The 12370-nt window shown below is 42.5% G+C and overlaps 1 protein-coding gene across 5 annotated transcripts in view; it reads right to left on the bottom strand.

The window, feature by feature from the left end:
- Window positions 1-1870: 1870 nt before the first annotated feature.
- The window catches only part of rhbdl1 (rhomboid, veinlet-like 1 (Drosophila)), a 66353-nt gene continuing 55853 nt past the window's right edge, over window positions 1871-12370 (bottom strand). For all 5 annotated transcript variants that reach the window (XM_050060366.1, XM_050060370.1, XM_050060367.1 and 2 more), the window contains 3 exons: window positions 9776-9876; window positions 7590-7650; window positions 1871-6614 (listed from right to left, as the gene is read on the bottom strand). In XM_050060366.1, the coding sequence (XP_049916323.1) occupies window positions 6343-6614; window positions 7590-7650; window positions 9776-9876 (434 nt within the window). In that variant the 3' untranslated portion in view covers window positions 1871-6342. The remainder of the gene's footprint in view (window positions 6615-7589; window positions 7651-9775; window positions 9877-12370) is intronic.

Genomic DNA, 12370 nt, shown 5'->3' with positions numbered 1-12370 from the left:
GGCTAGCAAGACAACGGACATCGCTGCGTAACTAGACAATTTACCAGTCATCTGAAGTTTGGTGGAAATGTTATCCCAGGTTATCCCTGGTTGTCCTTATAAGCTGCTGGCGCCATAGCTCCGGGTATTCAGACACCATCATTACCAGCTCCTCCATCTTGTCTTCTTTATTCTTCTGTGATGCCTGCTAATCAATCGGACAGGTAGGCGGCAATCACTAGTAGTTCAACACAGTGAATTCAGCGAGGCAGAGCAAAATCTGTGCATGTGCACGTGGGGGGCAATCGTTTCATACCCCTACTGCTGTGATGAGGGTCAATATTTCAGGCCAGCAGAAGCAGCCAGAAGACATCCCAGCCAAGATTTCCTCTTCCATGTGCCAGTCATTTTGGCTAATCTCTATAAACAGATATCTGCATTCATTTAAAAAAGCTAATATAAAGCTAACTCGTCGTCAGACATAGCCGATGGGTTCTGAGGTTACATTTTGGCCAATGCATTCTGCCTCTCCACATGGACTGTTAACTTGCAATTCAAACCTGATCACAACATTTCTGATACCAAAATTGTTCGGTTGCATACTGATTCCGTATATATACACAGAATCAGTTTTAATAAACGTCTTCTGTGGTAGTTCCTGCTACAGTAGGTGTCACCACAATGATTTTGCCACACTGTCGTGGCTGGTAAATTCACTTTCTGTAACCACTTATCCTGTCAGGGGTCGCTGGAGCTTATCCCAGCTGACACTGGGCAAGAGGCGGCGTACACTCTGGACAGGTCGCCAGACTATTGCAGGGCTAACACACGTTCACATTCACACCTACAGGCAATTTAGCTTTTAGCCAATTAACCTAACCTGCATGTCTTTGGACTCTGGGAGGAAGCCGGAGTACCCAGATAAAAACCACGCTGACACAGGGAGAACTTGCAAACTCCACATAGAAGGGCTCCCCCACCCCAAGGTTCGAACCTCCCACCCTGGGTTTGAACCAGGAACCCTCTTGCTGTGAGGCAACAAAGCTTACCACTGAACCACTGTGCTGTTATATCCATTTCCTGACAATAGATCCCTCTAAATCCTACACACTGCACCTTTAATATAAAATCTGACCCTGTTTTACACATTATAACATATCCAGGATCATTGAGAGCTAAAGCCAAAAGTCTGTGAACCAGCATTTCAGGTTTCAACACCTTGACACATTTACATACATAAATTTACACCGATAGTGTAAATGTATGCACTGTTGTTGAAAGTACAAAGCCATCTCTGGAGCTACAGTGTCCTGCTTTACCTGCACAGCCCTGCAGTGAGAGTTACCCATATTTGTCTACGTAGCAATAAACACTAAGAAAAGGCAACCTGGCCGGCTTGTTGGCGAGCAGCACTTCAGAGCAGCTACTGGATATATTAACAGCTTCAGTTGTTTGCACTGCGGCTTCCTTCTCTTATGGATTCTGTGCATGATCATGTTGAATAACAGCTGACAGCAAAGCAGCCTTTCCACCCGGTGCTTAGTCTTGGGCGCGTATAACAAGGCATTGGGCATAACAGCACAATGGATTGGCATAGGGAGGTAAAAAAGCATCGAAGAATGTTAATGGCAGTAGAGAATATGGCACATGCCAACACGTCAGTAATAAGTGCAAATAAAAAAATGCCCACAGATGAGAAAGTACAGGAAGAACAAACAAGAAACAGCAGAGAAATGTCAAGTATGCTGCATTTTTGAATCAGACGAGCACAGAAATGAACAGTATTTTGTGTGTAGCCACACCAGCAAAGTATGAATGAGACTCAAACAAGTTGGCACTGACCTTTTAACATCATCTTGTACCGCAGTCATGACTGAAACCAATCAAGGGGGGGGGGGGGGGGGGGGGGGGGACTGTGGATTACCCAAAGATGATGGATCACGTTATTGATAGTCTGCTCCTATTCAGCTCATGCCATCCCTCACCGTGCCTTTCTTATACTGTTGAAAACAAATGTGTCACTCAAAAGACAGCAATTAAATTAACATCATGCAGCCTGTCAGATCCACTTATTAAAGGAAGATATCCTGTTTACGGTTCTAGCTTTGAGCTCTCTGGTGTATCCCCTGTAACAGCCATGCATCATCCTGACACTGGGGGTGTTGTGACACGAGCACGACGGGATGGGAGAGCACGTACGCTGCTGAGGTTTTTATGAAGAGTGCCGACACTGTTGTTTCTGCTGTTTCTGCTGTCCCGCCATCCCTCACAAACCAAAAAGCCGTCACATACTGTCAAGCCAGAGGATGCGAGTCAGGCCTCGATCGCTCGTCTCCTTTAAGATGCTGTCTGAGAGCAGGAGGCGGCTTTTATCAGACAGGAGGTGACTGCCTTTTTTTAGAAGGGGTGTTGGTGCTGTGGCTGGCTCAGGCTCAGGAGATTTGGCTTATGGAGAAGTAAATAAACTACTTCTGAAAACTTTCCACTTCCACCTCGTCATTAAAGATACATGCACTGATCATTTTCTCTTGTGTTGATGATGCCATTGTCTGCTTTTATCCAGGAGATACTTAATAAGTTAAAGGTCCAGTGTGTAGGATTTAGGGGGATACATTGGTAGAAATGACATATAATAAGTATGTTTTCTTTACTTAATAATCACCTAAAAATAAGAATCGTTGTGTTTTTGTTACCTAAGAATGAGCCGTTAATATCTACAAAGGGAGCTGCCATGTTGCACTGCCATGTTTCTACAGTAGCCCAGAATAGACAAACCACATTAACAGCCCCTACGTTATGAGAGCGTCAGAGAAACACTGCTTTATTCAGTGTTTTTACAAGTTTAAATCTGTTTGGGGTCTGTGGATCTGTTTGTTTTGGAGAAGAGGACACCTCTGTGGATAATTTGGCTGCTGGTAAAAAGTTTTTGAACATCTGGATCTTAAGTAATCAGAGACAAAATGTGAGCACACATAGGCAGGTGCTGGGCCAGCAGCCATCTCCAACATGCCAAACAGCGCCAGAGAAACACTTACTGTAACAAGACACTGCTTCATTAAGTGTTTTTACTGGGTTCAATCAGCGAGTCAGGTTGTATTGGAGAGGAAGAGACCTCTGCGGATAATTTAGCTACTAGTAAAAACCTCCTGAACATCTGAATCAGAAATAAGGTGAGCACACATAAAGTTATCACAGAAAACCTCCTGAACAATAAACACTGAAGGAATTCTAACCGGAAGCAGTTTCAGCTGGCTGCAATCTGCAACCCTCACCACTAGATGTCACTATATCTCCATAAATCCCACACACTGAACCTTTAAAAAAAATAAAAGCTAATCATTTTACTTTGCATGAGGAGAAGAGTATCTTTTAAGGGGCAACAAGAATTCACAAGCCTTCAATTTTAGTCCTGCATGTTCTTCCAGGAGGGGTAATATTCACAGTTAATGTGTTCTACAAAAACATAGCCATTTACTAGCCCTTTTTACAACCCTTCTGGGTTCCTATGAATCTTCAGTTAAAGAGGCACATTAACCTCCTCTCAGGCATCCTCTTTATCTTCATTATAGGCTAACAGGGTATGTATGCATTATTCATCGATGTATCTTTGCTATCCCAAGCAATAATATTCCCTAGTATACACAAGTTTCCATCAAAGATCCATTACTACCACGTATTGGCTGATCTTTTCTTTTTTTAATGCATCTGAAAATGGCTTTTTCTGGCTATTTCATACAGATTTCCTCATTTAACACTGAGTCTTCTGTTACTACTGACAGTTTCACGTGGAAGCAAATGCTGAAGACTGTATTTATAGCCAACTATCAAAATTGGCAAATGCATAACATTTTTTTCCCCAGGCAGCCAGTGGACATTCAAATGAATTATTGATTGAAAGACTGAAAAATGGAACGTAGCATGAGTAAATGTAATTGCTATCCTCGCCTCAGCTTTCCAAAAAGCTTGAATCACTCTGGAGATAATATACGACAGGAGCGCTGTCCATACTTTGTTATTTTGCAAAAAAGAAGAGCCGCAGCGAGACGTCGGCGCGCTGCAGGGGAGAGTTTGAAGACGTGGGCGCTTGAAAAAAAATTAAGCTGCGTTGACTACAAACAAGTTGGCGAAACAAGTTGTAAAAATGTGTCCCGCTACATGATAATATATCCAACAGTCGAGAGGTTCACAGGCTCGTACTTGCACAGTTTCTCTTCTTTCACCTCACCTGTTGAATATTCACAATGAATAAATTATGTTCACACAGAAAAAAAAAGTTTCACTGAAGCTACCAACCAGCAGGTTTCAAACCATCAAACATGTTTTTTCTCCTCTGCTTTTACCCTCTCCAGTTAGTTCTTTCTATGGCTTATTTTGTAAAGCACTAAGATTTATAAAATCAAGTGAGCTTGAGTCGTCGGTGGTCATCTAACAAACCAGGGGATTCTGCCTCATAGACTATTTTTCAAAGCCATACAGGAGTTATCAGAAGAACAACAATCATAGCATTAATTTTGCACCATTTGAAACTTTTCTCTTTTCCCCCTCAAAGAGGGAAAAAAAAATACAAATAAATATACTCTTGGTTATGAACATACAATATACACATCCACTATCAAATGAAAAACGGGGACAACTTAATAACACTCTTTTTTTCTTTATAGGTACATTCCTTTACAAAAGTATACAGTCCCTAAGAATGAGAAACTGAGGTATAGACTGGGCCTGACAGAGAGACCCCAATGCCCTCTGGGACACGAAGGTCAGAGGTCAGGTGATGACACATCCGCGCCCTCCCCAGTTCAGTCTGTCAGAGCGAGAACAGGCAGAGGCCAGTGTGTATGTGTGCTTGTGTGTGTGTACGTGTGTGTGTGTGTATTCTTCTCTTCAGTTTGTCCACGTTGACCTACAGATTCAGGCAGTGGCTGCTCTCTCAGACAAAGAGGAGAAGTGTGTGTGTGTTTGTGAGTGTGCGTGTGTGGGTGTCCTTGTCTCGCTGAGAGCCACAGAGCATGACATGGCATATTTTACACGGTGCGCCTAACAAGTCGGTGGATAGTTTGACACAGCGACAGGAGGAGTTCACTCGTTTAAGTGATCCAGGAAACTTCAGCTTGTTATTTTCTCACGAGCTTCTTTTTCTTTTTCTTTCTTCTCCTGTCACACTTTCATTTCCCATCTTCACGTCTTGTCTATGTTGTGTGAAATATGTTTCTGTATCCACAGTGTAGGTATCGTGTCATGGAAAAAAACATAAAAAAAACGTATGTCTTCTAATTTTTTAAGACCCCATGAAGTGAAAATGACTGATGCAAATTAAGGTACTCCTTGAAGATGACAGAACTCACATTAAACTTGCCTGAAATCTTGCATTCAAAACTTTTCTCCTCCATTCTTCCTGTGACTGCTCTGGGAAAACCATTTGGACTCAGGGATAAAGAATTTTGACTGATGCCTTATAATCGGGTTGGAGCTTCTTCTCAGCAGCTCAATTTGAAGGAAACGTGTGTAGCTGCTTTTTGTTTTTCAATCAGTGTGTCAGCACTTTTGCAAAAAGCCAGAGTGACCCCTGTGAGTTACAGCAGGGCTGTGAAATAAAACAACCTTACCAGCAATCATATTTAATTGGTGCTTCTGTATTTTTTTTTATTGCTGCCCCCAGACTTAAACACTCTCTTCCTGTAATTCTTCTTTAAATCTCCATTTAAAGCAGCTAAAAGGACTCAGATTCAAGCATCTACTCTGTTTAAGTGCCTTAAAGCAAAACCCTATTAGTTTAAGGGGCATCTCTGCAGCTGATCCTGATCTCTGCACGTCATGAAAGAAAATTTCTCATGGTGTTTTTTCAGCATTGTCACCGCCACAGCACGCTCCTACCGCACCCTTTAATTCCCCTTCCTCTTCACCACAGGCACGTGTCATCAACTCAGGTTCTTCTTTACATGTATGAAAGATGCACTCAAAGAAACGACTGATGAAACAGCTTTTCAATAGGCCTCTGAAATGAAGAGCCCGGCGGCTAAATGCTCACTCAAAGGTTAGTGCTGGTAATGTGGATGAGACTTCAACGTATATATAAAAAGATAAAAGGCTCCTCAAAATGGATCTGAGGAACTTTCACCTGTACTTGTTGCTACTGTAATCCCTCTTTAATAAAAGAGACATATTTCTTTGATTTGCAAAGTATCTGTAAAAAAGGATTCTTGGTCGATTTTTTCGTTTCGAATGATTTCATATCATTTCATTTGGGACTAACTTGAGAGATGATGGGAAAGTTAACTATGGTCAAAGGGGAGCCTTTGTTTGGAGCAGGGCTGGAGTCAGTATGTATGTGGAGGAGGGCCTGCGGGCAAGGGGGGGCCTTCATCAGGGAGGAGGCGGTATCTGCACTCCCAGCAGCTCATATGCAAAGATGTTCCAGAAGATGGCGAAGAGGAGGAAGGTGATGAAGGAGAAGACGATGACCCACCAGGAGCACTGTTTCTGCAGACTCTCCTCGTAGCTGCGCAGAATCAGCAGCCCCATGCTGATGCCGACCACGGCTCCTGACAGGTGTGCCATGAAGCTGGGCTGGGGCCCTGAGGAGGGCAGCGGCGGTGAGAAGCGGAGCCAGACTGCACGGCCCACCTCCGAACTCACTGCGGACGATGGAAGAGAGAGGAAAGACAGAATGTTTTTATTATCAGCTCATGTCCACAGCTGTGGTCCCCCCACAAGGTTAAATAGGTGATTATGGCCCTGGTTAAATGCCATGTTTTCTGATGTGAACCTTTCAGTTGATTTTACTTGGCTTTCCCAGTCACTTACACAAAATTAAAAACATCATTTTCATCATCCTTCTAAAAAATTAAGTAATTTGTATAAAGAACAGGGCCTAGGACTGAGTTGACTTTGTGTCAATGCCTGAAGACGAGTTATTCTAATGTAGTGAGCGTTTTATCAAAGTCTACTTCTGCAGGCAGCAGGAGGTCACAGGAGGATTTAAATGGATCTTCCAAAAAATTGCTTTCAAATGTTATTTGCCGTTTGTTTGTTTGTTTGTTGCTGCTCTCCTTAGAATAAATACTCCACACTGAGTGTAAAACCAGAGCAAATGTAAATTCAGTCTTCACAGTATCTCACACAAACGACGTGTCACATTTTATTTAGAAATGCTGTATTCCCTGTTTGTAAAACACTGAGGAGAAATAAAACATTCCAGCAGAGACTCGCTGCTCTCTCAGCTCGGGGGCGGCAGGCTCGGGACAGATGGAGGGAACATATTGCTCACTAATGAAAGTCGCAGTGTATCGGCCCTCGTGTGGAGAAAAAGGACAAGTGGTATGACTGAAATGCTTCGAAAACAAAGCAACATGTCCAATGACGGAGCCTCTCACTCTGAGCAATTAATAAAGAAAGCTGGAGCCGCATGTCTGTTGCTCGGCTCTGAGAGGTTTTTGAAACAGATGATAAACACTTCATGTTGAACTGTGAACAGGTGTGCACACATTAGATATGCTGGAAATGAAAGGTCACACCCTCCCTACTCAGTGACTGAACTATAAATCCAACATATAAATAGCAACAGCAGGATCAGAAGTGCAGGGCTTTCCGAGTAAATCTGGACAACTTACTGCAAACTAGTGCCAGGATCATGCGGAGCAGCTTGTATGGACAACGCATCCCGGCCCAGTTCTGCAACACAGAGCAAAAGTGTCCCGTCAGCACAAACAATCACGACACAAACAACCATATATATGAGTGTAATAACAGCCTGGGAAGACACAACTCTGTTTGTCTCCTCTGGACCTGAAAGAGAGACAAACTATATCCATATGAGAGAGGAGGAAGCACTTTACATTACGCACAGACGCGATTATACACCTGGCTGCTCTCCACTTACTGGTTCCAGCCCGGTGGCACTCCATTAATTAGGGCTAAGATAATTTAACAGAAGGGGAGAATGGGCCAATAAATAGCCATTGTGATTCTCCAGGGGGAAGAGAACAATGGCATCCCGACTTTAGAATAACACATTTACTCCCCGGGATGAAAAATTGTACCAATCACGTCCCTCCATAACTTCTTAGCTGTGGGAATGACCCAGGGAGAGTTTTTGCTCCTCTTCTCCCACAGTAGAAAAAGAAATACTGAGCGCCATCCAAAATTAAAGACAGGGGAGGATATAAATAAAATCGAGTGCATGTAGTGTCACGATATTTCCACAAATAAATGATGAGTATCATGGAGGGGAGAGGTCAACACAGTGGTGTTGTAGAGGTCCAAGTTGGGTGAGATGTGGTGTTGCTGCTCTCCGATGGAAGGCAGTTAGCTTTGATGCGCCTCCATCTCTCACACAAGAAGAAGGGTGATCTTTAAGCAAACGACAGCCAATCAATTTTGTTTGTTACACGTCTTGTTATCACGCTGCTGACACTGAAACGGAGAATTGCTGGGGTAACCTGACGTATGTGTGTGAGGTGCAGGAGATCATTCAGAGACTGAAAGAGAGAGCACAGAGGACACAAATGTAAAAACTCAATACGTAAAGAGATGCTAAGAATGCTAACTCTCTTGCGTGCTGTGGAGTTACACGCCCATTAACGCCGCGAGCACAGAAAAGAAGAGGAAAATAAGAAAACACAGGCAGAGGGCAGGGTCTCTGCAAAAGAAATACACCACCACACACCTCTAGTGGGTCATAAGGGATGAATGAGAAGCATTACTTCTGCATGAGTCTATACACTGTTTTTTTAGGAAAATCCTGCATCTTTAAAAACATCAAGATGTAAGATTTAGGTGCAATGTCAAGACTTGGATTTGCACGCTACACGGTTCCAAGATGTATTCTGACAATTTAGCAGGAGCTGCATGACTTCTGGGGAGTCACGTCCACAGCAGCACATCTCCAAACTTCACTGAACCTGAAAATGTCTGCTGAGTGAAACGGATGATGATGCTTGATGGCAGATGGCCGGGAATTTACTGGGTCGAGACTGGACGAGGTTTTCGAGATTTCCCTCAAAAATACAAACTAGACGAAAAAAAATAAAAAACTCATCAGAGCAGAACTAAGACGTGCATTAAAGGATTCCCCAGCAACAAACAGGCATCAAGCGTAACAGACCAAATAAACTGTCTGTTAGCTGCTACAAGCACACAGTTACAGTTACACACGTCTTTGCTTTGGGCCCGTCAGTGCACTTTGATTTCGATCCCTGCTGGCATCTCTGCTGCCCACAGTGAACAGCAACATTAGTTAAAGTGATTCGTCAGATGTAACACCGCCTCGAGAGTTGAAGAGAATGTGGAAGGCATTTCACATATAAACCTTGTGACAGAAACACACACAAACTGTATCACTGTATCAAGGGAATCCACTGCTTGTTTGTTTTTCAGTGGACATAAATAAACACAGATTTAATAATTAATGTCTGAAATACCAGTTCACTTCCGATTCATTGATACAGATGACGAGCTCAGTGAAAACATGTTACGGTCGGGTACGTTACTCGAGTTCAAAATGCTTCTCTAAAGAGGTCACATGGAATATTCAGTGGCACTTTTCCAAAAGCTGCTGGGCAATAAAAACTATCACATCGATGTGATCCGAGTGTTGCAGCGAAAAGCCCCAACAAACATCTATCTTATAAAATATATATTTTAACAAAGCAGAGCATTAAACACATGAGCGTGCAGCCCTGGATGCTGGCTGGAGTGTGTGGTGTCCGTCTCACACCATGCGGACGGCTCTGACATTTCGTCTCCATTGAAAACCGCTTACAGACGCAACAATGGAGGTGACGATGATGACAGTTACCATGACGACGTTGGCCAGATGCGCTGAGCACAGAGCGTAGACCCCGCCGGAGCCCCCCACCACTGGAGCACGCATGTCGGTGATGGACACAGTCAGCGAGCCTGCAGAGAGACACAGAGAGAGAGATAGATGAGGAGTGCAGACGTTAGAGAGGGAGAGCACGCAATGCAGGGAGAACAGTGTGTGTGTGTGTGTGTGTGTGTGTGTGTGTGTGTGTGTGGTTAGGAGGAGAGAGAGCAAAGGACAGCATTTTAAAGCAGAGGGGGAAAAACAAAGGGAGAGTCAGATTACTCATCAGGCAGCAGCACAAGTCACCTTCCCAGGAGCATTTTTCTAAAAAATCTTTGAGTAAAAATCAGCCTCTGTTCGTGGCGACTGTATTACACCAGCTGACCTTCACATGCCCTTTAAATTTACATCTAGAATACATGACACACACACACACGCACGCACGCACGCACGCACGCACGCACATGCACGCACGCACGCACACACACACACACACACACACACACACACAAAGGCACACACATGTTCTGTGTCGTGCACTGTATTATTCAGGCTTTGCTATGTAAGCAGTCTGCTAAAACTGCGGCTGACTAATTACATCAAAATGGTAAAGAACTTAAATGGAATATTTCCTAATTGGATTTTCCTTCAGGATGCTGCAATTAAAAAAAGGCCATCTTAAAATGATCTCTGATCAAAGCGAGGCCAGGAGAACACAGCCGAGGCCCGCTGAAGAGGATAATTTCCAATTTGTGTGCTTTAAAGATGCTTCATGAGCAAAATGTAATCTGGGATATGTGAATATGGACACAGGCCAAATGTGCTGTTTAAAAAGTTATAACATGAAAAGTACAGCGGTGATAAAAAAAAAATGAACGTTTTGACATGCTGTACTGTAAAGTGACTGCTCACTTACACATGCTTGTTAAAGGAATAGATGCAGGTAACAAGTTAAAACACCTGTGTAGGTGGACTATAACTGTGAGAAGGGTCTTTAACCATCCATCTGTCAGACAATATTCAAATAAGTCTTAAATATTTGGAAAAACATTTTGACATCTATATGTGAATTTTTAAAGTGTTGTTTGTCATTTCCTGTTCGTATAAAATGGTATTTGCTTTTCTTTGTGCATACATGCTAAACTGTATGTTATGACAACTGATATATAGAGTATACTGTAGAATTAGTATGCAGTATCGAATTGGGACACAGTCTACCTAACAACATGCCTTATCGCTGAAATATATTTTGATCTATAATATTGGCCTCTAGCTTGCTAATTAAGCTTCCATAATTAGCTTCTGAGGCCGCACTCTGGTGGTTGAATGAAAGTAGACAATGTATATGAAAATGCAAAAACATATTCTTCTAGATTCTAAAGATCCATTGGCTTGTGAAGCGTTTCCTCTCTGCATTATGTGGGCGACTACCATTCATACTATATGTAAGAGTAAAGCCGTTTGACATTCTTTTCTATGGAGGTTTCAAACGGCCTCCGCTACCATAGATTCAAACGTATAAATACTGAAGGTCAGTGCATGCTGGTAGGCTTACAACTGATAATTTATTGATGATGTGTTTAAGTACTTGGAAGTGTTTCATCTTAACACATCAATGGGACACACAATGTGGATCTTTTCAACCAAGACCAATAACTGATAGTTACCTGCTTCTCATGGTTGATGCCAATACAATGAGCAACAATTTACCTTTTGTGATTTAAAAAGAACCTGGAGTCTATGCACACACCTGAGGGTGAGAAAGGCTAAGATGCAGAGAGAAATTATGGCTGATTTTTATATTCCATAGCCCTGACCTGACAAAATCAAACTGACATCACTATTGTTAACACAACAAAAACCATAGAACAGTTTTGACTCTTTCATACCTGTCAATATTACTCTGTGAAAAAGAGAGAGTTTCTGGAGTATTGTCAAATGGCCTATCCTTGACACCCCTGACCCCATATAACCCTACGCTACAGATGAAGATAATGAACACAAGGATGTGAAAGTAAAAAGACTGAAATATCTTAAACTATAAAAAAGTTAATAGTAAAATAAAAAAATGGGGATTATTTATAAATATAAAGCAGTGTTGCAGTGAAGACACCCTAAACTGAGACCAAGTCATGGCCAAGACCAGAGTGTATCGAGACCAAGACAAGACTAGTGTGCGTCCCACACTGAATGACACACTTGCAATAAAATGTGGAGCATGCAAACCACACAGTTGGCACTCCTCAAATTGATCAGAAAGATGCACATTGCCATACAAACGCCCACAGAAAACAAATAAAGATCCCTTTTTATTCACCACTTTGATCGCCTTGTATACAGTGTAAGTGTACCAAAATATAATCAAAAGGCACTGCGGAGGTGAATTTCATGTGTGGGAACTGTCCTTTGTTTTCTTTGAGCTAAGAAATATAAACAAACACTAAGGAGCTGAAATCTGCTAAACCATCTATTCAACACTCCGTTTTTGCGCAGCCAATTTAGTTATATCCTCGCAGTTGTTGTCTTGACCGGTCTTGAAATAAAATCCTAAATCCTTTTTTTCTGAGACTGAAACAAGACAAGGTA

Source organism: Epinephelus moara, chromosome 13 (assembly GCF_006386435.1).
Source record: "Epinephelus moara isolate mb chromosome 13, YSFRI_EMoa_1.0, whole genome shotgun sequence".
In the NCBI taxonomy this organism is placed as follows: Eukaryota; Metazoa; Chordata; class Actinopteri; order Perciformes; family Serranidae; genus Epinephelus; species Epinephelus moara.
The sequence above is the reverse complement of the archived record's forward strand: the minus strand, read 5'-3'. Positions and strand labels throughout refer to the sequence as shown.